This window comes from Arvicola amphibius, chromosome 11 (genome assembly GCF_903992535.2).
Source record: "Arvicola amphibius chromosome 11, mArvAmp1.2, whole genome shotgun sequence".
Classification (NCBI taxonomy): Eukaryota; Metazoa; Chordata; class Mammalia; order Rodentia; family Cricetidae; genus Arvicola; species Arvicola amphibius.
The window spans coordinates 12,781,103-12,805,383 of record NC_052057.2 but is presented as its reverse complement, the minus strand read 5'-3'; the positions used below and the strand labels follow the sequence as shown (position 1 = coordinate 12,805,383).

At 44.5% G+C, this 24,281-nt stretch overlaps 1 protein-coding gene across 1 annotated transcript in view; it reads left to right on the top strand.

Moving 5' to 3' along the window:
• Window positions 1-11,451: 11,451 nt before the first annotated feature.
• Window positions 11,452-24,281, top strand: part of Ppm1l (protein phosphatase, Mg2+/Mn2+ dependent 1L) — a 216,326-nt gene continuing 203,496 nt past the window's right edge. Inside the window, 1 exon segment of the mRNA XM_038347805.2 lies at window positions 11,452-12,560. Coding sequence (XP_038203733.1) covers window positions 12,162-12,560 — 399 coding nt within the window. The 5' untranslated portion in view covers window positions 11,452-12,161.

Below are 24,281 nucleotides of genomic sequence, written 5' to 3'. Positions count from 1 at the left end.
CTCTGGAGGTGACAGACCAGGTGACCTTCTACTTTGTTTCTTTTGGGGTTGAGGGGTCAGAATCTTCTGAAGCATTAGGCAGCCTTTATTGGAATAGAACAATGACTAAGAGAGGCACTATCAAAATTAAAATCGGGGCTGGGAAGATGGATCAGTTGGTACAATGCTTGCCTTGGAAGCATGCTGACCTGGGTTCAGATCCCTAGCACCCAGATCAAAAGATGGAGGCCCATGGCTGTAAACAGAGCCTCTATGAGGTGGAGACAGGAGGGTTCCTGGAGCTCACTGGCCAGCCAGTGATGGAGGAGAGTTATCTGTCTATGTTACTTTCATTGGTTAATTAATAAAGAAAACTGCCTTGGCCCTTTAAGAGAACAGAAAATTAGGTAGGTGGAGTAGACAGAACAGAATGCTGGGTAGCAAGAGTGGGGAGATGCTTCAGGCAGTCGCCATATGCAGTCACCATGGTTCTCCTCTCTGAGATGGACGCAGGTTAAGATCTCTCCTGGTAAGCCACACCTCGTGGTGCTACACAGATTACTAAATATGGGTTAAAGGAAGATGTGAGAATTAGCCAATAAGAGGCTAAAACTATGGGCCAGGCAGTGTTTTAAAAGAATACAGTTTCCGTGTAATTATTTCGGGTGTAAAGCTAGCCGGCGGCCGGGTGGCGGGACACAGCCCCGCTGCTCCTTCAACAAGCCAGTGTACTCAACTGGTGAGTTCCTTTGCTGTGTGAGAAAGAGACATCTTGTCCTCCTCCATAAAACTCTCCTCTGGGCCATGGTGGACCTTGTCTCAAAAACGGAGGAGGAGAGCCATAGTGGAAGGTATCAAACGGTCTTAGGATTACTATTGCTGTGCTGAAACACCTTGTCCAAAAGCAACTTGGGGAGGAAAGGGTTTATTTCACTCCTGGTTCCATATAATAGTTCATCATCAAAAGCAGTGAGGGCAGGAACTTAAGCAGGGCAGGAACCTGGAGGCAGGAGCTTGTAGACGGAAGTTTCTGTCCCACCCAGTCCTGCAGCCATTCAGTCCCAAAGAAACACACAGAAGCTTATATCAATTATAAATTGTTTGGCTTATTAGCTCAGGCTTATTATTAACTAGCTCTTACAACTTAAATTAACTCATAACTCTTGTCTATGTTTAGCTATGTGGCTTGGTACCTTTTCTCAGTGAGGCATTTGCATCTTGCTTGTTACTGCATCTCTCTTTCTTCTTCCCAGAATTCTCCTACTCTCGTTGCCCTGCCTATACTTCCTGCCTGGCTACTGGCCAACCAGCATTTTATTAAACTAATACAAGTGACACATCTTTATAGTGTACAAGAGCATCATCCCACAACAGGAGCTGATGCAGAAGCCGTGGAGGATTGATTGACTTACTTCTGAATTGACTTGCTGCTTTCTCATAGAACCTAAGACCACCAACCCTACCACAGTGGGTGGGGCCCTCTCACATCAACCACTAATTAAGAAAATGCCTGCAGGCTTGTCTGCAGCCTGACCTTATGGAGGCATTTTCTCAATTAAGGCTCCCTCCTCTCCCATGATTCCAGCTTGTGTCAACTTGACATAAAACTAGCCAGCACACCAGCATACATGTACATGCACACACACACACACACACACACACACACACACACGAGCATACATACACACCATGCAGACAAGTAAAATTATATAAGCTTACAATTAAGCAGACTGTATTAAAAACAAAATACTCAAAACACCATTTCCCAATTTGACTGTATTTTAGTATGTATTTTCTTGATATTTATGTGTGTCTGGTGAAGATACTATAAGACTGGGTTATTGAGCAACTCCCAACTTCACAAGATTGAGATAAGCCAGGGTGGGGGTGTATACACCATGGAAATGTGTGAGCATACCCAGGTCCTGAGTCCTTACTGACACTCCTTAGAGAACAGTTACTATCAAATCACTGGTTGAATGTATTAGAATAACTATAACAAAGAGAAAAATAAGATAGGTTTTATTTTCAGGTAGCTAGAAGTAGGTGATTGACATTAGTAATGAGGGCTCATAATTCCAAATATTCCTTAATTTAATTTTAATTAATACCTGTCATCTGGAACCTTAGACATTACAGCATTCACTAGGGCCAGAGACCAACCTGCTGCAGCCGTCCCCTCCCTGCCCTGTCCCTATCTACAGTGGATCACAAAGATCTGTTCCTCTAAGTTTCCTTCCACCTATTCATTGCTTTATCCCAGCCCCCAAATCTCCTAGAACCTCCCTGGGAACCCACGAGCCACTCCGACAACGGAAGCAGGCAGGCTAACTCTAGATCTTCATCCCTCCCTCCATTCCTCCAAGTCCAGTCCTCCGGTCCTATCTCCAGCTCTGGAGCAGACCATCTGTTCAGACTTTACTCTCTGGCCCCATTCTGGGGGTCTAAGCAGATTCTGGGGGAACACCCTGCTTTCTTCCCTCTTGTGGACCTCCTCAGGTTCCTTCTAGCCAATCCCCATTTCTATGCGTCAGCTCCCAATACCTAGAAACACAGTTTACCTGGAATCCCCAGTGGCCATATCTATCAGGACCTCAGAAGAACTTCTACCAGCAACACACAGCCACCACACTCTCTTAAGAACCAGAGGGGAAACAGAAACCAAAGAACAAAACACCCAACCAATAAAGATAAGATCAGTTATCAGCTCCTAGAATTATAATCTTTCCAAACCCAGATGCCTAGACACCAGCAAAACAAAACAAGCAAGAAATCAATCAATCAATCAAACAAACAAAAAACAATCAATTACAGCCAGGATACTATGTCTCCACTAGAGCCCAGCAACTCTATTACAGCAGGCCTTGAGTATTGCAACATAGCTGAAACACAAGAAAAAGACCTTAAAGCAGCCCTTATGAATATGATAGAGGTCCTTCACGAAGAAATGAATAAATCCCTTAAAGAAATCTATGAAAACCCAAATATTGGAAGGGAAATGAGTAAAACAGTTCAAGATCTGAATGTGGAAAGAGATCAATAAAGAAAACCCAAACTAAGGCAAGTCTGGAAGTGAAAAATTTAGGAGCTTGAACAGGAACCACAGAGGCAAGCTTCATCAACAGAATACAGGAAATGGAAGAGAGAATCGTAGGCATTGAAGATATGATAGAAAAAAAAAGATATCTGGACCAAAGAAAATGTTAAATCTTGTCTTAACTAGCGTTTCTATTGTGAAGAGATTGAAAAGAGACCATTACCATGTGAACCCTTATAAAGGAAAACATTTAGCTGAGGTGACTTGCTTATAGTTTCAGAGGTTTAGTCCATTATCATCATGGCAGGAAGCAGGGCAGCATGCGGGTAGACATGGTACAGGAGAAGGAGCTGAGAGTTCTTATGTCTTGACTCACAGGCAACAGGAAGCAGTCTGAGACACTGGGCGGTATCTTGAGCATCTATGAGACCTCAAAGCCTGCCTCCACAGTGACACACTTCCTCAAACAAGACCACACCTACTGCAACAAAGCCACACCTTCTAGTAGTGACACTTGATTTGGGGGCCATTTTCTACCACCGCAAATTTAGAAACATCTGGCACAAAACATCCAAGAAATCTGCGATACGACAACAAGACCAAATCTAAGAATAATAGGAATAGAGGAAGAACCACAGATCTAAGGCCCAGAAAATATTTAAAACAAAATCATGGAACAGAACTTCTCTAACCTGAGGACGGAAATGCCTGTCAAGGTACAAGAAGCTTACAGAACACTGAATTGACTGGCCCAGAAAAGAAAGTCCCTTTGGCACATAATCCAAACATTAAATGTACAGAACAAAGAAGGAATATTAAAAGTTGCAAGGGGAAAAGATTAAGTAACTTATAAAGGCAGACCTATTAAAACAACACCTGAGGGGCTGGAGAGATGGCTCAGCAGTTAAGAGCACTGACTGCTCTTCCAGAGGACCCAGATTCAGTTCCCAGCACCCACATGACAGCTCACAACTGTCTGTAACTCCAGTTGCAGGGGATCTGACAACCTCACACAGACATATATGTGGGAAAAATGCCAATGCATATGGAATTTTAAAAATATTAAAAGTATACCTGAATTCTCCGTGGAGACTTAAAAGCCTGAAGGGCCTGGGCAGGTTGCTGCAGACTTTAAGAGACCACAGTTGCCAGCCCACACTACTATACCCAGCAAAACTTGTAACCACAATAGATGGAGAAAATAAGATATTCCACAACATATCCAAATTTAAGCAACATCTATCTACCAATTTAGAAATACAGAAGACCCTTGGTAAAAAATTCCAACAAAACTGATTAAGCACACTCAAGAAAACACGAGGAATAAATAATCCCGACCAGCAAATTAAGAGGGGAAACACATATACACATACACACATGTTGGGCTAGAACCTGGCCAGTAGGCCATGAGTCTCATGGTAAAATATAAAATAATAGAAATGGGTTAATTTAAGATATAAGAGTAAGCCAGAAATATGCTTAAGTGATCGGACAAGCAATAATTTAATTAATACAGTTTCTGTGTGATTATTTCATGGTCTGGGCAGCTGGGAACGAACAAGCAACCTCTTCCTACTACACACACACCACCACCAAAATAACAAGAACAACAATATAACAGGAATCAACAAACACAACTTACTGATATTCCTATCATCTCAGTTCCCCAATAAAAAGACAACATTCTTCTGCTCCATTCAGATACACCTTCATATCAAGGAAAGAAATCACCTCAGGGTAAATGGGTAGAAAAAGATATTCCAAGCAAATTGACCTAAGAAGCAAGGTGCTGTATCCATTTTAATATCTAACAAAATAGACCTCAAACCAAAACCAATCAGAAGAGATAGGAAAGGACTCATTAAAGGAAAAATCCACCAAGAGAACATTGCATTTCTTAACATCTGTGCACTAAATAATCTGTTTAGGGGATGGAGAGATGGTTCAGTGGTTAAAACAGTATGTAAGCAGTAAGCTTTGAGGACTGGAGTTTGGATCCCAGGAACCACAAAAATCACAGTGGGTGTGGTGGTCTGCCTATCGTTCCAGTGGTCAGAAGGTAGAGACAGAATCCCTGGAGCAAACTGGGTGGCCACCCAGTATCAGGGAACTTTGGGTTCAGTCTAGAAACCTGATCTCAGTGACTAACGTGGAGAGTGTTTGAAGATGCCCAACATCAACCTGGCACCCTCTCTCTCTCTCTCTCTCTCTCTCTCTCTCTCTCTCTCTCTCTCTCTCTCTCACACACACACACACACACACACACACCACATACACACACACGAAAAAGATCTTCTGTTTAAACTAGGCAAATGCTCTAATTTCATCCACCAGTGCCCCCAACAAAACATTTTTCAATGTTTTCAATAGAAACTATTGGTGGAACACAGGAAACCTGAAGGCAATCCAGCTACTCTCAAGGTATGCAGACAGGCCTCTAGAAGAATCAGGTACAAGAATGAAATATTGCTAGGTATGTGTGGTAAAGTACTTGGCTAACTTTAGTGAGACTTGGCATCATTCCCTGGTACCTCTCCCCAAAGGGTAATATTAATAACAGTCTATTTTGTTAAGACACAAGTAGATATCCATCTTGAATTAAGTTCTGACAGTTTCTATTTGTGGTGGCCTATGTGTTCCTTCCAAATATTCCTTAATTTAGTTTTCATTTGTTCTAAGCAAGTTAATACATTTAACTTGCAGTATTTCCAGTTGCCATTCTTCTTTATTTTTTAATAGATTGTGTGTGTGTGTGTGTGTGTACGCGCGCGCGCGCACGCACTGCCATGGCATATGAAGATGAGAGGACAACTTTCAGGAGTCAATTCTCTCCTTCCACCATATGGGTCCTGGGGATCAAACTCAGGCAGGGCGGGAAGTGTCTTTACCCACCAAGTCATCTCATAGGGTGAATCAAGGAGCTTTTGTGATTGGACCTTCACACCTGCTGAGTGGGTGCTCTCCTTCTGATACACATCTGCAGCCAAGTATCAGCAGCTGTTCTGAAACCGGATATTTTATTTATTTATTTATGTATGCATGTGTGTTTGCATACATGTCTATGCGTGAATGGGTCCTGATACCAGAAGGTGCAGGCTAACCCTGAAACTCGTTTCAGGCAGTCGTGAGCTACTTAACATGGATGCCGGGAACTAAGCTGGAGTCTGTGGAGAATAGAGCTGCTCTTAACCGGTGAGACGTGTCTCCAGCCCTGTTCCAACAATCTCCATGAGTTAGTGTCTTCTCCTTCTGGTAGACTACCCAGCAGTTAGCTTTGTTCCTGAAACTACGTTTCTCATTGTGTATTACTCAAAAGAAAAAAAATCACCTACCTAGTATATAGAGGGAAGAAGACATCTGTTGTCTCCCTACCATGCTATTCTTGTTCCCAGCGGATGCACTGACAAACAATTAATTATTCATAACTCTTCATATTCCAAATTTGATAGAACACTGGTATATATTGAATAGGATACAAAATTAAGAAATGCCTCAAATTAACATCAGTATTTGGTAAACTTTTAGAAGATTATTAGGGGGAACACTAGAAAAATTGGATGAAGGTTTCTTGGGAAAGTGGTCTACATGAGCAGTTTCGGGGCAGTGCTTATGTTTTATTCAGAAAACAGGTACCCGTGACCTATTTCTGTGGCTGATATAAATGCTTGGGCTGTGGAAAACAATCTTGTGCTTTTTGAGGACAGTAAAATCAAATTATGCTGTACTTGAACGTTAGTGTTTTCACATCAATTCTTCCTTTGTTGACAGAACACCTGGGATATTAAAATAAGTCCAAATTGATGTGCTATTACATTTAATGAAAATGATGAGCTTCTTTTCCTTGTGGCACAGCTAAATTTCTTCACCTAGTGGTAAAGCATCCATTTTCCCCCTTAATACCACTCAACACTAAGATTTATCATCAAGTTTCGCATCTGGAAATGTTTTAGAAGACGCACTGAAGATTCATATGGCTTAGCTGTTATAGGCATGTCAACTTATTTACTGAAAGGACCAGTAGTGAAAACCATTTTTATGATGGAATGTACATGGTCGCTTGCATTAAGGTACTTGGTAACACTCGGTAGGACTCTAAGTAGGAATAACATTTTCAGAAACATTTTGAATTATAAATTATAATGCTGAACACTTTCGTTCCCTACTATCCAGCTATTTCACTCCCATGTTTACAAGCCTGGATAGACTTTTACACATGTGCACCATGAGTGATACACATATAAATTCAGGAGATCATTCATCCAAACAAAACCCAAAAACTTAGCCACCCGTTACTTCTGTAAGGAGGACGAGTGTATTAGTGATGGGAGGCGATACATCAGCCAACGGATGGAATTTCAGCTATCTGTGACAACATGCGGGGACCTGGAAATACAGTCGTGGCGAAAAGACAAGTGTCAGAAGATCACAGACAGCATTTCAGAAAGGCAAAAATCTCGTGAGTGAGGACAAGAGATAATTGATTTTCTTTTTTACAACGGTCATGTCTTTCTTTATGTGGTAGATAACCGCGTAAAACCAGACTTGATGGTGAAAGTGTACAGAGCCCCGAGTGGAGCTCCAGGGCTTCAGGATGGCCAGTCTAACTACACAGCAGTTCACCGAGATGTATAGAGTTCGGTACTGGGCCAAGGTGTGTTTGGGTGGCCGCATTAACTTAGCTGTGTGATGTTTTTATTTGTAAGTTCATTGTAATACAGTGATTTTTTATTTAAGAAAAAGAAAAGCAAAACAAAACCTTGAGAGCTAACCTAGACAAAAACTTGTGCATATGTAATTCAGGGATGCAGATGTGCTGTTTAGTCCAATAGCCATGGAGGACAGTTAGGGAAGGGGCTTAAGGAGAAATCGTCATTGTTGGTAGGGTCTTCTTTTCAATCAGGCCATTGCTTTATGTCTGTAGTATTTATGAGGGTTGTGCTTCAAAAGAAGACTTTAAGGTACCCTTTCCTGTGTATTGTTGGGGACTTGTGGACCACCAGACCCTGAATTTCCTGTGAGCCCCTGCCTGCCGGAGTAAACAACTTGTTTTCCTGTGCTTGCAGCTGCTCTGAGCAAGCAACTTGTTTTGCAGTTGCTCTGAGCACGAGACCCTCAGGAGTTCCTGATGGCAGGGGAGTGGTTTCTGATGGGCTTGCAGCTGAGAGTTAGGGTGTGTCCATTAGTCAACGAGACCCTGTATAAGCTGCCCTGGAACACAATAAAGGGACCATTCTTGGCTCGGTGTGTGTGTGTGTGTGTGTGTGTGTGTGTGTGTGTATGCGTGTAATCTTCAGGCCTTTGCCCGATTTGTGAGCCATCCCTTTGGCGCGTAGAGCAGGCATTGCGCTACAGTGTATAATTGGAAAGGCTTACATATAGAGGCATATACTGTAGAATGTGAGAAAAAGTGTTCAACACAGTCCTCTTCAACACAAACACATATTTGGATAGAAATGATAAAAAATTAAGAGCATGACTCAAAGTGATAATTGACAAGTTTAAAATGTGCAGAGAATTTCTACATAATTTGAAATTTCCTTCACTGGTTTTCTTTTAAAAAATTCTTAGGTTTATTTATTTTATGTGTCTGAGTGTTTTGGCTGCATGTATGTCTGGGCACTATGTGCATGCCTGGTGTCCCTAAAAGTCTGAAGAGGGCACCAAATTCCCTGGAACTGGAGTTTTGAATGGTTTGAGCCACTGTGTGGGTGCTGGGAACTGAACCTGTGTCCTCGCCAAGAGCAACAAGTGTTCTTAATCACTGAGCCATCTCTCCAACCTCGACGTCAGAGGTTTTATCACTTTCATTATCCACAGGCTGAGAAGGTAAGCCACATTAGATATTTTTAACTTTGTATAAGGTAGCAAAACCAAAAACTGATGAGGACATAATGAAACACCGTACTAGAGAGTGCGTTTACTGGTTATTTTTTGAGACAGGGTCTCTCACTAAACGTAGAGCTTACACATTTGACTGGCCAACAAGTCCCGAGATACACCTGTCTCCATTTCCCCAACAATGGGACCACAGGTGCATGTCCAACTTTTAACACAGAGTCTTGGGATCTGTGGTAATGTGAATGAAAATGGCCCTCATAGGCTCACAGGGAGTGGCACTATTGGGAGGTGTGGTCCTGTTGGAGGAAGTGTGCCACTGGGGGGTGGGCTTTGGGGTTTCAGAAGTCCAAGCCAGGCTCAGTGTCTCTTTCTCTTCCTGCTGCCTGTGGATCCTGATGCAGAACTCTCAGCTACTTCTCTACCATGTTGGCCTGGGTGCTGCCATGCTTCCTGTCGTGATAACAATGGACTAAACCTCGGAACTGTAAGACAGCCCCAATTAAATGGTTTCCTCTATAAGAGTTGCTGTGGTCATGGTTGTCTCTTCACAGCAATGGACACCCTAAGCAAGACAGGATCTGAACTCATGTTCTCATGCTTGAGAGGGCATGAGCAGCAGGCATGTCACCAACAGAGCCATCTCTCCAGTCTTTACCTAGTAACTGTCACTCTTCTATCTCGAGAAAACGTAGGACTGCCATTAGCTCAGTGTTCGTTACCGAGTTCCTTGTACGTATAGAGTACTTGTACAGTGTGCATTTTATACTACCTCTTTCTTTCCTGTGAAATTTAGAAAAAAAATTCACGTAAGCAACAGGGTTTTTAGGTGTTTACTGTGTAGGTGAAGGACAACTCATGTGTAGCTGTGTCAGATACTAACAGATCCATGCTTGTCCCAAATGTGTGGCATAAGAATCCACATAGATTTTGTTGTTGTTGAGACTTCTGTAACAAAGATTAACTGAGATGTCATTAGATACGAATTATACTAATCATCTTGGTATCACTGGCAATTAATGGATGTTAGAGTATTGCATGATGAGAATTTGGTTCAATTTCTTATTTTCTGTACTGTGACATTTAATATCTTTGGGCCTTAACTTCCTTATATCCTAGACACAGATAAGAGCTCTCTGTCTTCATTAGAACATTGCTGTGTGTATGGAGACATCTAATACATCTAAAAACCTTTGCAGCCTGGTGTGTGGAACTCACCTTTCGTCCCAGCTTATAATCATATATTGAAGACCATATTCTAGTTTCCTAAAATATACTCTTAACAGTTCATATTTGTTCCCAATCACTTCTATTTATGTTTCTATTGTTGGGATCATATATGTGCCACTTAAATTGATAAGTATTCTTTTTTTTTCTGGTTGTGAGGGAAGTCTAGGTTTTTGTTAAACTTTGGAAGTTATGGAAAAATAGACAAAAATCTGAAGGAGAAAATGAGAATCATTATAGTTACTTTAGTTACTGTGAACATTTTATTTCTTTCCAATGTATACACACACACACACACACGGTTTTTCTAGACAGGTTTGGCTGTCCTGGTACTAGCTTTGTAGACCAGGCTGGCCTTGAACTCACAAAGATCCACTTGCCTCTGCCTCCCAAGTGCAGGTATTAAAGATGTGCGCCACCACTGCCCAACTTATATTTATAGCTTAAAACGTAATTGGGCTCAAAAGAAAGCAAAAGAGTTTGGGAACACGTTGGCTTTGAGGGTATCTGGAGGCCTGAACGTCAGCCCAGTGGATCAGCACCGTTCTTCGTGGACAGGGGTAGAGAGAGTGGAAATTTTCCTTTAAAGGTTACTTGTTCATTTTTTTCAGGCGACCAGCCCTTGACCACATTTCAAGTTATCCTGCCGAGGTCTACCTTTGTTTATACTCTTGCCCTCAACTTCTGCGAGGACTGAGGAGGCAGCTGTCACTTCGGAGCCTCCAGAGACTGCCAACCTGAACCGCAGGGAGAGTCGCTCGCGGAGGACACTCCGTGGCGACCAGGAGAGTCCCAATTTTTAGAGGCTGGCCCTTCCTGGATCTTCCGAGGTTGCTATACAAGTCCGACCTCCGGCTCTGGAGGTCCCCGAATTTTCTGTCTGAGGGACAAAACTGCTGGGGCCCCGGACCGCGTCCCGCCTCTCGGGAGATCCGGGGGGGCCTCGTTGGCCTCTTGTGGCCAAATTAATCACTCAGTTTCGATTCTCGAGCCGGGGGAAATGTGTCCCATCTTGCTAGCCTTAGGAAGGGGTAGGCGTGGACGGCACCACTGTGCAGCGTGCCGCAGGGGGAACCGTTCACGTGCAGCTCCCGGCTCCCCAGCTAGCAGCCGTGTCGCCCGAGAAAGCAACGTTCAGTGCAGTCGTTTCTTATCACACAGTCCCCAGCAGCCGGTCCCCAAAGCAGAACTGAAGATCCGCTAGAGCTGGGCGGCTGGACGCGCGTCTCCCCCACCCCCCCCCCCGCGGCTCGCCTCGACCTGTCTGCTGCCCACGCGCGTCCGCCACAGCGAGCTCCTCCGGGCCCCCAGTCGGGTGAGAGCGCGACGCGGTCTAGAAGCTCCACTCCAGGGGCGGGGCGGGGCCAACGCGTGCGGGGCGGGGCGAGCGGAGCCGGGAGCTGCCGAGCCAAGCCGAGCCGAGCCGAGCCGCGAGGTGCCGGGGAGAGGCAGGCACAGCCTGCCGGTGGCTCCGCACCCTTCGTGCTGCGTTTCCCGGCTCGCTGTCTCCTTGCCTTTGCCCAGGCGCCCGCAAAACTTTTATTGTCTCGGGCTCCCCCGGGGTGTGTGACGAAATCGCAGCGCTCCGCTGTCGCCACGCTCTCCAGCACCGGCGACTGAGGGGACGTGCAACCCTCGCCCGCCGCCGGGCTCTTGCGCCCTGCGCTTCCTCACCTGCCGATTGCTCCGGGGAATCGCGAGGGGGGACCCCCAAAACGACCGCGCGGGCGTCGGCTCCCCGAAATCCTGTTCACCGTTGCGGACCGGCTCGGCGCAACTTTAACTTGATTCCTGTCGCCCACCCAGGGCACCCGCGGCGGCCGCCGCCGCCGCCGTCGCTGCGGTCTCACAAAGAGCGCGGGGAAGGAAGGCGGCGCGGGCGGCGGGCACGGGCCTCGGGGCTGCCTAGACAAAAGGGAAACTGCCATCGCTCTGGGCGCCTGTTCCGACCCGTCGTGGGTTCATCCTCCCGGCCCGGGCTGCCTCTTCGTCTCGGTCCCTGCGGGCTGTGCCCGCAGAGCTCGGACCCCGCGAGCTGCGGGGCGCGCGTCGCTGCTGCTGGTTGGGGCTCTAGGGATAATAAATGATAGAGGATACAATGACTTTGCTGTCTCTGCTGGGTCGCATCATGCGCTACTTCTTGCTGAGACCCGAGACGCTTTTTCTGCTGTGCATCAGCTTGGCTCTGTGGAGTTACTTCTTCCACACCGACGAAGTGAAGACCATCGTCAAGTCCAGCCGGGACGCGGTGAAGATGGTGAAGGGCAAGGTGGCCGAGATTATGCAGAACGATCGCCTTGGAGGACTTGATGTGCTGGAGGCCGAGTTTTCCAAGACCTGGGAGTTCAAGAGCCATAATGTGGCGGTGTACTCCATCCAGGGCCGGAGAGACCATATGGAAGATCGCTTCGAAGTTCTCACCGATTTGGCCAACAAGACGCACCCGTCCATCTTCGGGATCTTCGATGGGCACGGCGGCGAGGTAGGAGTTCTCTGGGTCCGTGTGCGTGTAAAGAACCGGGCGTCGCGTGCGTGGCGGGGTCGGATCTGGGTGAGAGGGGCGTGGTGATGACCTGGGATGACAGATGTGATTTAAGTTGCCAAGACCCTCCAAAGAGATCTTGGGGTCCGAGTGTTCAGTTTAGCCGAGAGAAGTACACTGGATATTTCGTGCCGTTTTAACACAAACTTACCAAGGTCAGATGCCAGTAAATAACTGCTAGTTTTCCGGGGAGAACCAATAGTATATCCAGTGAACTTTGTTTGTCCTCGGGCCTCAGTGTCTTGATTCTAGGGTTTGAGGCGAATTAGTTGCGAAGGAAGACGGTGGTGCCTTCGGTGCACCCATAAAGGGAAGAAGCCTGCATCTGTTGGATAGACTCAGTGAAGGTGAAGCAAGCTGTGACTTCTCTCATTTCCTTCGCTCTAGGGAAGGACCCCCAGCGGCAACGCAGCGCTTCTTCTCAAGTCTGTCAACTTTGCTAGTGCAACGGGACAGGGGACAGAGATACCTCCCTGGTGGTGGGTTTTGGCTGCCTGGCTTTTGGAGAGGTGGCTGTGCGCAGAGCAGGCAGTGGCCACACTTGACCTCTGTGCAGTGACCAGCTTGGGATACCGATGTCTCTTTTCTTCTATAGGCCTTTGTTAGGGGTTTAATCTGGGAGCAGGAAATGGGCTAAAGCCTGCTTTAGGTCTTTCTCGCAAATTTCTGACACTGGGGAGTGCGGAGTCTCAGGTTTCCTGGAGGTCCTGCCCTTGGGCCTGTGCCCAGCCGCTGTGAGTGTTAAAATGTGGCTGCAGAGCTAAGCGCCAGAGTCCTGACATCTGTCTCCGTTGGACACTTGTAACTGTTTGATTGCTTCGCGCTCCCCCACCTCCTTTTTGGCAGCATCCCTTATCACTCATTCCTTCGCCTCTTCTTCTCCACCACACTCTTACCCGGCTTCCTCCTCTGGGAACTGTAAGGCTTGTCCTTCTTCTCCTGTGTTTGCTTGTTCTTTGGTCCAGTGGTGTTTTGTTTTTGTTTGTTTTGGTAAACACCGAGGAAGCTTTTGATTGGTTATCTTATCTGCATTCTCCACTGCCTACCTGCCAACTTTGCTGAGAATGCCAAACATTTGCAAAGCTTAGAAGATAAGACTGGAATTAGACTTTAAGCATTTTTTTCATCCCCTCTGCCTGTTTATAATGGGTCCTTTAGAATGAAAGTTTCTCGTTCATTATACTTCTGAAGTCCCTGGGTGGTTTGGAGTGCTCCTCCCCTTGACCACAGAGTAGTTGAATGCTAATTGAGATAGGAGACACTGCACACTGCAAAAAGATACCTGAGTACCAAGGGTGACAGTGTAATAACAGTCATAATGCCATTTTATGTGCATGAAATCCGTGGGGGTGAAGGAAACTATGTGATTTTCTCCCCCTGTCAATAACTTAGTAAACTTATATTTATTATCTATCTAGAGTAAGACAGTTGCTGGTAATCTGACTCTGGGTTTGGAAAGCACAGCTCTAGAAGTTTTGGTGGAATATCCGAGCTGTAGAACACTGGCCTCTGGTTGTCTAGATGGGACATATTGGCATGGTTTGGGCTCACGCTTGTGATTGGATGGTTAGAATCTTTTACTGGAGTCTTTGAAGACCTGGGAGCTGCAGAGCTGGAAGTTTCCGTTGAGAACTTTCTAGCAGTGCCTGGGGTACATACACCACCCAAAAAGGGTGTGCTGGAGGCTTCCCTTAACTCAGCATTCTATATGTATGCAACTTTCATTGCATTTCAAAAAAGTATTAACTGAGAAGATGACCATGATTAGCCAAACTGTGAAATGTTTCTTATTGCACCTTCTAATAAAAACGCTTGCTGTTTGTAAAATAGTTAACGATACCAGCCCTCACCAAACAGAGCAATTGTTTAGCCCCTGTTATCACATGCAGTCAGTTCTCTTTGACTTTGTTTTTAAAAGAAGGTAAAATAGGAAGTGCTATAAATGCGTTATTAGGTTGCTATTAGGATTGGGATAAGAACCTATACTACTGGGTGACTTGGCTCCTTTAACATTCACCAGAGGAGGGTGCCACTGTTTGACTTTTTGGATGTTTGTTACATCCTTTCAGAAAAGGAGCCTTTCCTGAACTATGAGTTGTGTGTATACACATGCACACAAACACACAAACACACACATCACAGAGGGTAAATAAGTTAAACCTTATTTGTGATAATTCATACTGTTAAGACAAGCCATAAAGTACTGTTGAGATTCAGAAGAGACATATACATGTCTTTGTATATCTCATCCATACATATTGATATCATCCTGTCTTTTAGATGAGGTGCTGATGGCCAGAGACACTGTGACCTTCTTAAGGCTCTACTTCTAGTTTGAGACTTTTGGTTTGTTGGTCTTTTTACTGGACAAATAAAACAAAAATTGCATGTTTATCTGTAGAGCTCTCGGGATGACCGACCACCTCTTCTGTTCCCCAGGAATTTCAGACTAAAAAGAGAGTATGGTGTTCTGGGGACACAAAAGCCATCTTTTAGACCACCCCTCCTTCAGCCTCCCAGTGCTGAGCGTATAGGCCTGTGCCACTATGCCGTATGTGCTTTGACTTAGAATCTCTGTGACTTAGCAGCAGCCGTGACCTTGGGCCAATTGCTTAAGCAGCTTTTTCTAGGAGTATTTTATCCAAAAAGAAATGGGGGACAGTAATGAATGTAAGGTGAATCCTCTTCAGCTGTACTGTGTCTTAGTTGGACATACTCAATGGAGAGAAGCTGCTGGAAGTTTGCCATGGTGAGGCAGTGATAACCAAGGGAGAGATGGTTTGCCTGTGCGAGTCACAACTTTTATTGGGCACCCATAACTAATTTAGTAGGCATTCCTCAAATTCTCTGTGTCCTCTTTCTAATATTTGGTAAACTTCTGATTATTATTTAAGGATTCTACGAACATCGAGAAAGTAGCACTCTGGAATCAGGCTCATGTTTTCTGATTACTGGAAAGGAATATTCCCTATGATCAATTAATAAATTGGGAGTCTGATGAGTTCTTAAACCTCCTATGAGTTGAGTTAGCATATTCAGCAAGTTTTTTTTTCTTGCACAAATGCATCTCCATACTTGAGCTGAAGATTAGACTGGATGGCTAGGACTTCATTTAGATGCTTAAGGTCTAAAAGAGCTTCATCTCTATGATCCAGTGGACCAGGTTCTTAGTTTTATTCTCTTGAACTCTTGAAATATCCTATCCACCACAGTGTGGACAGATGGTTGACTGTTTGTGCGTGTGTCTGTGGCTATGGCACTGGTTTTCTTGTGTAACATACTATCAAAACAACCAAAGGTTACAAGTGAAGCTCAGATTGTGTCAGTAGAGAGAGAAAGGTTGCTAGTTTTAAACTTCAGAAACATCAGCTAGGGACTGAGCATGGTGGCCCAAACCTTTAATGCCAACCATGTGGGAGGCAGAGGCAGGTGAATTTCTGTGGGTTCAAGGCCAATGTGGTCGACACCATGAGTTGCTAAGTAGTGAGATCTCAAAAGAAACAAACAGAAAACCAAACCAACCGAACAAATAAAAATCAAAATATATCATCTAGGAAAATTATTGGTAGTGCGTTTACGTATAATTTTACCCACAGGCAAAAGGCATCTTGTCTTTTTTGTTGTTTTTGTTTTTAAAGTACTGTATAGAAGAAAACCCACCAATCCTTTGCAATTTTAGCCAAAATCTATCTAGGTGATTGGATTGTTTTCTGCATTCCTGTATTAAAGGTCGCATATATCTTCACACATAGCTTGAGAACATTTGAATTTCATATTGGAAAAGAGCGTGCCTCAAGTGCTCCAGTCTTGAGGCTCAGCTGAGAGACCATGTAGGCTTGCCTGCAGGATCCAGGCTCAGATAAGAGACCATGTAGGTTTGTCTGCAGGATCCAGGCTCAGTTGAGAAACCATGTAGACTCGCCTACAGGATCCAGGCTCAGCTGAGAAATCATACAGGCTCACCTACAGGATCCAGGCCCAGCTGAGAAACCATGTAGGCTCACCTGCAGGATTCAGGCTCAGTTGAGAAACCATGTAGGCTCACCTGCAGGATCCAGGCTCAGTTGAGAAACCATGTAGGCTCGCAAGCGGGACCTAGGCTCAGATGAGAGACCATGTAGACTTGTCTGCAGGATCCATGCTCTGCTGAGAAACCACTTAGGCTTGCCTGAAGGATCCAGGCACCCAGGTCTTAATTCTCATCAGTAATACTTGTTTATAGCCAGCCTTTCCTCTGAGAATTTTACAAAACCATAGACATATCACAGACATCAACATCAAACTTTGTTTATTTTCAAAGTCAAGTGGTATATGAAGCCCCTGTATTTCAGGCTTTTTTAGGCAGAATGGAGTCTAGACCCACAGGGAGCTTTGTATTTGGGTCTCTTCTTGCAACAGCTGCTAGTGTTCTCCAGCATGTGCACTCCTTCTCCTGTGTGTGCACATCTTCTCCAGCGTGTACACTCCTTCTCCAGTGTGTGCGCTCCTTCTCCAGAGTGTGCACATCTTCTGCAGCATGTGCACATCTCCAGCGTGTACACTCCTCCAGTGTGTGTGCTCCTTCTCCAGCATGTGCACATCTTCTCCAGCATGTGCACATCTTCTCCAGTGTGAGCACATCTTCTTCAGTGTGAGCACATCTTCTCTAGTGTGTGCACATATTCTCCAGCGTGTGCACTCCTTCTTCAGCATGTACACATCTTCTCTAGTGTGAGCAGTTCTTCCTCAATGTGTACACTCCTTCTCTAGTGTGTGCACTCCTTCTCTAGTGTGTGTATGTCTTCCCCAGCAAGTAAACTTCTCCAATGTGTGCACTTCTCCAGCATGTGCACTTCTTTTCCAGCATGTGCACTCCTTCTCCAGTGTGTGCACTTCTTTTCCAGCATGTGCACATCTTCTCCAGTGTGTGCACATCTTCTCCAGTGTGTGCACATTTTCTCCAGTGTGTGTACTTTTCCAGCATGTGCACTCCTTCTCCAGAGTGTGCACATCTTCTCCAGTGTGCACTTCTTCTCCAGCAGGTGCACTCATCTGCTTGTATGCTGTCGCCTGGTCTGTGAGGGTTGTTATGAGGAATGTCTTCCAAAGCCATGACAGATCAGGCACAAAGATGTTATTAAGGATTTTGGAGCATTTACATAGCGCCCTTTCTGTAAAGACCCCTCTACCTTCTTGTTTACATCTTAAGGGTACTGAATCATGTAACCTGCTCACCCTGTATCTTTTGCTGCTAGAAGTGCTGAGCCAAAGCTCTGTCCTCTAGGAAAAGTGTGGACCTTTATAGAATGCATTCATTTGGCATGCTAACCTCACTCCCAGGATAGCTTATCTTTTCTACATTCAATTTCCCTTTGTCCCATTTTCCTCCTTCTCCCTTTATATATGTCACTTTATCATCTCGTGGTATTGTATGTACTTATGTGAGATTCATTGGCTCCCTCTGAAATAAGATATAGCTTTAACTAGATAAATTACACATGGTACAGTCAGTGATCTGCTCTTCAGACATTACAACTGAGGTTAGTAAATGCTTAGCTCTTACACTGTGGTGTACAAGAGACCCAGGGATTTACTGAGGAGAAATGCTTTAGGGCCTAAGAGAAAATAAAGATGACTCTGGCTTTAAAATGATTCATTAACATTTTTCAAAACAAAGCAATCTTTTTTTTTTCTTCTTCAATGAGATTTTCTCTTCTGTTCTTCTGTTCTTGGGAACATCTTGGCAAGTGAATGTAGGAGACTAGATGTGACCTTGTGCATCTTCTAAACTAATAAGAAAAGCCAGTTCAATGGCTTCAACAGCCTTTATCTGTGTGGTTTACCTTGTGTGGAAAACAGGGTTAAGCTGTGTGATGTCCAAAGATAAGTTGGTGTATTCTCTGCCCATAGGAAGCATTTGTGTGTGTGTATTTGTGTGTGTGCATATGCATGCATGTTTGTGATGTTCATGTATAATTTCAAGTGTGTGTTTAATGTGCATGTATATTTCCCAGTGTGCATGTATTCGCACACTCACACTTGCATATGTGTCTGAATATGTATCTAGAGGCTAGAAGTGGATGTCAGGTGGATCATTCTGCACTTTAATTACTGAGGCAGTGTCTCTCATTGATCTTGGACCTTGCTAATTTGGCCATCTATCTAGCCAGCTTGCCCACAGAACTGCCTGTCTCTGACTCCTGAGTGCTGGACTATAAATGGGCCATCACACCTACCTGGTTGTCTTGTGGGTGTTGGTAATCCAAATTCTGGCCCACAGGCCTGTGTGGCAAGGTCTTTGTCCACAGAGCTATGACCCCAGCTCTTCAGGAAGCTCTGTCTAACTCTGGGGAGGTGAAGTAGTTTAGAATCTGAGAGCTACAGGGTACCTATCAGCCTAAGTATGTGGTGGCCTGTCTGAGAGAACTTACAGGAATAATCTGGGATACTTATGAGAAGAAACTGACATCCATGGTATCCTAGTGTTTTAGTTGAGGCTGGGTGGAGGGAGAAGGGGAAGATAACAGTTCGGGTAGAAGGACAAGTGTGTAAATGGTGCAGAGGGAGCACACTGCAGAGTTAGATGAGAGACAAGTAGGTAGCCTCATCGCTTAGATCAGACTTTAGTCAACAGCCGTCATCCGGGAAACCCATTCACTGTGTTTTTCATATTTGAATACTGTCCATTTTGATATACATGATGGTTTTAGGTTACCTATTTTATGTTAAGAACATTTATTTGGAAAGTAAACTTCTCAGCACTGGGAGCAGGTGATCCATCAAATAAAATTCTCGGGTTTCAACTGTTTATGGGGCTGTCACCATCCTGATGGAGTAGAATGGTTCTACGAAGGCTCCATCAGTTTCTAGTTCTTTTGGAGTCTTTTGTCCTCCCTCTACCCCATTTATTTATTTATTTATTTAGTGACAAGGTCTTCTTATATGGTACAGGTTGGCCCCTTGTTCAAGATCCTCCTATAAATCAGAAAGGGGACTTAGAAAATTTAACTGCCATGCATAATTGGAAGTCTGGCAAAGGGCTTCACAGTGGCAGGATACTGTAGTGACGGGAGGGTACTGTAGTGATGGGAGGATACTGTAGTGACGGGAGGATACTGTAGTGACGGGAGGGTACTGTAGCGATGGGAGGATACTGTAGCGATGGGAGGATACTGTAGTGATGGGAGGATACTGTAGTGAGGGGAGGATACTGTAGCGACTGGAGGGTACTTTAGCGACGGGAGGGTACTGTAGCTACGGGAGGGTACTGTAGTGATGAGAGGATACTGTAGTGATGATGGGAGGATACTGTAGCGACGGGAGGATACTGTAGTGACGGGAGGGTACTGTAGTGAGGGGAGGATATTATAGTGATGAGAGGATACTGTAGTGAGGGGAGGATACTGTAGTGATGGGAGGATACTGTAGTGATGGGAGGATACTGTAGTGATGGGAGGATACTGTAGTGAGGGGAGGATACTGTAGTGATGACAGGAGGATACTGTAGTGATGGGAGGGTACTGTAGTGAGGGGAGGATACTGTAGTGATGGGAGGGTACTGTAGTGAGGGGAGGATACTGTAGTGATGGGAGGATACTGTAGTGATGGGAGGGTACTGTAGTGAGGGGAGGATACTGTAGTGAGGGGAGGATACTGTAGTGAGGGGAGGATACTGTAGTGAGGGGAGGATACTGTAGTGATGGGAGGATACTGTAGTGAGGGGAGGATATTATAGTGATGGGAGGATACTGTAGTGAGGGGAGGGTACTGTAGTGAGGGGAGGATACTGTAGTGATGACAGGAGGATACTGTAGTGAGGGGAGGATACTGTAGTGAGGGGAGGATACTGTAGTGATGATGGGAGGGTACTGTAGTGACGGGAGGGTACTGTAGTGTTGGGGAGAGTACTTTAGTGATGCTGCTTTCAAAATAGCCTGGATGGGAATGTTAGTCACTTTCCTGGCACCATGACAAAAGTCTCTGAGGAAATTCAAACCCTCTTAAAGGAAGAGCGATCTATTTTGGTTCTTGTTTCACAGGTCTCAGCTGGGTCTCAGTCTAGCTTCATTGCTTTAAGTCTATGGCAAGGTAGAAATGTCACAACATAAGGCCTGTCATGGAGGAATGATCAGGCAGAAGACACGTTTCATGGCAGCCAACAAGTGGAATACATGAGAGGGGGATACTGAGACAAGAAGTACGGTCCAGAGGCGTGCCACTGGTCACCTACGTCTTCCTCCTGGGTTCTACTTAGAACAGCCCATTTAGCTCTGAACTCATTGATGGGGTAATTAGCCCCTTTAGGGTCCAATCACTTCATCATCTTGATGGCAAGTGGGCAGTAAGCCATCAACACATGACCCGTCAGGGGATATTTCGTATTGAAACCACACACACACACACACACACACACACACACACACACACACACACACACCTTTTTCTTTGTGTTAGGGATCGAACCCAGGACTTTGTGCATGCTAAGTAAGTATGCAATTTACTACTAAGGTCTATCTTTAATCCTCTACCCAATTTCTTTCCTCTTCCTTCTCCCTCCCCAGACAGGGTCTCACTCTGTAACTCTGACTGTCCTGGAACTCACTTCGTAGACCAGAGAGATCCACGTGCAACTGCCTCCCGAGCCACAGGGTAGCTGTTTTTAGTTTTCTGAGAAGTCTTTTTGAGGCTGTACACAGCTCATGTTCCCAGCAGTATATAAGGGGCCCCTTACCTTGTGTTATTGCCAGTTTTTATCTGACAACTTTTATCTTTTTTCCTCTTCATGGTAGCCATTCTATTAGGCAGACTTTAAATGTAGCTTTAATTTTTACTGCCCTGATGTCTATAGCTTTTCAACATTTTTCATGTCTTTACTGGACATCATCCTTTATTTTTGAAAACCATCTGGTCATTCCATTAGTCCATTTATTGATTGAATACTTGGATATTTGGTATTTATTTTTTGGAATTTTTGTAATTTCTGGACGTTAAGTCACCACGGCTGTGCAGCTAGCAAAGCCTTTCTCCCAATCTGCAAGCTCTCTCTTGACTCAGTTTGCTGTGCAGGTACTTTTTATTGCCACATGACTCCATTTTCAGTTCTTGGTCCAATTTCCAGAACTACTGAAGTCCTTTGTCCTTTGTAGACAGTCTCTGCTTGTGTCTTGTAGTGTTTTCTTGTATAACTTTTGGAATTTCAGGACATGTATTAAGGTCTTTAATCAATTTCAGCTGAGTTTTGTGCAGAGAGAGGCCGAGGGTCTAGTTTCATCCTTCTGCATGTGGGTGTCCAGTTTCCCCAGCACCATTTATTGAAGAGGACTATGGATAGCTAAGTTATCCCTGGAAACAAGCCACTAAGTGGCCTTATCCATGGTTCCAGTCAAATTCCTTGAGTTCGCTTCTTGCCTTCTTTCAGTGATTGGCTGTGACCTACGAGCCGGGTAAATCTTTCCTACCCTAAGTTGCTTTGGATCAGTGTTTAGCACAGAAACAGAAAGCAAACTCAGACAGTGGTGTTCAAAATATTTTTATGTGTTGTCTAATTTTAATTTTCATAAGAGCGCATCAGATAGTAAATTACTCCCATTTTATAGAAGTAGACATTAAGAAACCAATGGATTAAGTAATTCACTCCTATTTCCTTGTAGACTGTAAGTGGTTAAACTAGAATTTGAAGCTGAGCTTCAAGCTTTTGTGTCTCCTTGGGCTGAAGAGATGGCTCAGTGGCTAAGGGAACTTGCTGTTGGAGGTATTTATGTCCCCAAAGTCTGTGGTGTTAGTTTCTGATTGAAGCTCTACAGGGCAGTAGAACACGGGCAGTTGTTGGTCTATGGACATTATTGCCTGTGTCATCTTACTTTGTCAACAGGACTCCAGATGTTTCCTATGACCGTGGCGTTACTGTGATGTGTATTCTTGCAAACCTCAGTAGATGCATGTCATTTATTATAAACCTTCACGATCAGTCTCGATCTTTGAGACCCATGTATGGCGGAGAGAGAATTGACAGCGCAAAGCTGTGCTTTGATCTCTGCACGTACGCTTCCCAGCTCACACACAAGCAATTAGAACAATGGCTGTAACACGTTGTGTAGAGCTTCCCCTTGGCAAAGCACAAAATACCTTTTAAATAGTCATGAAGACAAAATTTATACATTGTGATAAACTGATGTGTTTTCTATGAAGTAGAAGTCTGTACGGTGACAAAGTCTGTGGGTTTCAGATATGAAGAGATAATATTTTACTTAAATGGATTTCAAAGACTGCTTTTCTGAAAATAGTTTATATTTTTGCTGGTTAGTTGTTTGTTTCTGTCAGTTCAACATAAGCTGGGTCATCTGGAAAGAGGAAACGCCATTGAGAAGATGTTTTCCTTCATCATAGTCTGTGGAGCGTTTTTCTCGGTAAACTATCGGTGTGGGAAGGCCTAGCCCACTGTGGGTGGTGGCACCCTGTGTAGGTGATCCTAGGGGCTGTTAAGAAAGCTAACTGAACAAGCCAGGAGAAGGAAGCCAGTAAGCAGCACCCCTCCATGGCCTCTGCTTTAGTTTCTATATCCAGGTTCTTACCTTGAGTTCTTGCTTTGCCCTTCCTCCATGACTGACGGAATATAAACTATAAGCCGAAATAAACTGGTGATTGATTATAAACTCTAATCCGGACAAACTCTTCCCCAAGTTGCTTTTGGTCATGGTGTGTTCTGATAGTGATAGAAACCTAACTAGAACAATATTGTTTCCTCTGGCTTGGGAATAGAAACCAATCCAATGAAATCTTAGCTGCCTCTACCATTTTTAGGATGAGAGAGGAGTTCGGTAGTTGAGCATGTTAAAAGTGACTTATTTTCTTCCATCCCCAAAGGACAAGGGAGTTCCCGGGCACAGGGCTCCTGGAGGTATTTGAAGGCCCGCGTGTGGCACCCACACTGCACAGCAGGACCAGCTGCAGAGACCCATCCGCCCCCGCCCATCTACAAATCCCCAGGAAGATTTCTAGCTTGTCCAGAGACTCAGTCCTTTCTAGACACATTGTCTGCATCCGTGCCCTCCCACCTGCTTTTGTACGATCTGTATGTCTCTGTTGCTGGATCAGTGACCAGCTGTGCGTGGCACACCAAGTCAGAAAATCTATGACTTCCCGTGTGTGCTTTTCAGTCTTAATATTCTAGACTTTGGTTGTTACAAATGTCGGTGGGCATTTAATGCCCTGTAACAGTAAGTCTTAATAGTTCACTTTGCTTTTAATAATAGGGGAGACTATATTGAATATCACATTTAGGCAGTAAAGGTGTTAATCTGAAACCTGCTATTTTAAAAAAAAATTCCCTTAGTATTGGATGTGGTGGCACGCACCTTTAATCCTAGCAGAGGCAGGCAGATTTCTGAGTTTGAGGTGTGATCTCTGGGCTTGAGGGTTACATAGTGAGACCTTATTTCAAAAATAAAACAAGTTCTCTTGAAAGATTTGTCAGATTGCCCATGAAGAGCAGCATTATATATATATATATATATATATATATATATATATATATATATAGTATATACTATAAATGTGTGTTATCCAAAGTAAAGTTATAGACTGGCTAATGGTACCACTTCTCTGTACCTTCAGTATGATAGTTGAGTAAATAAGCAATAGTCTGAGGTTTTCAGGCACCAATAGACATTTTTTTTTTAAAAA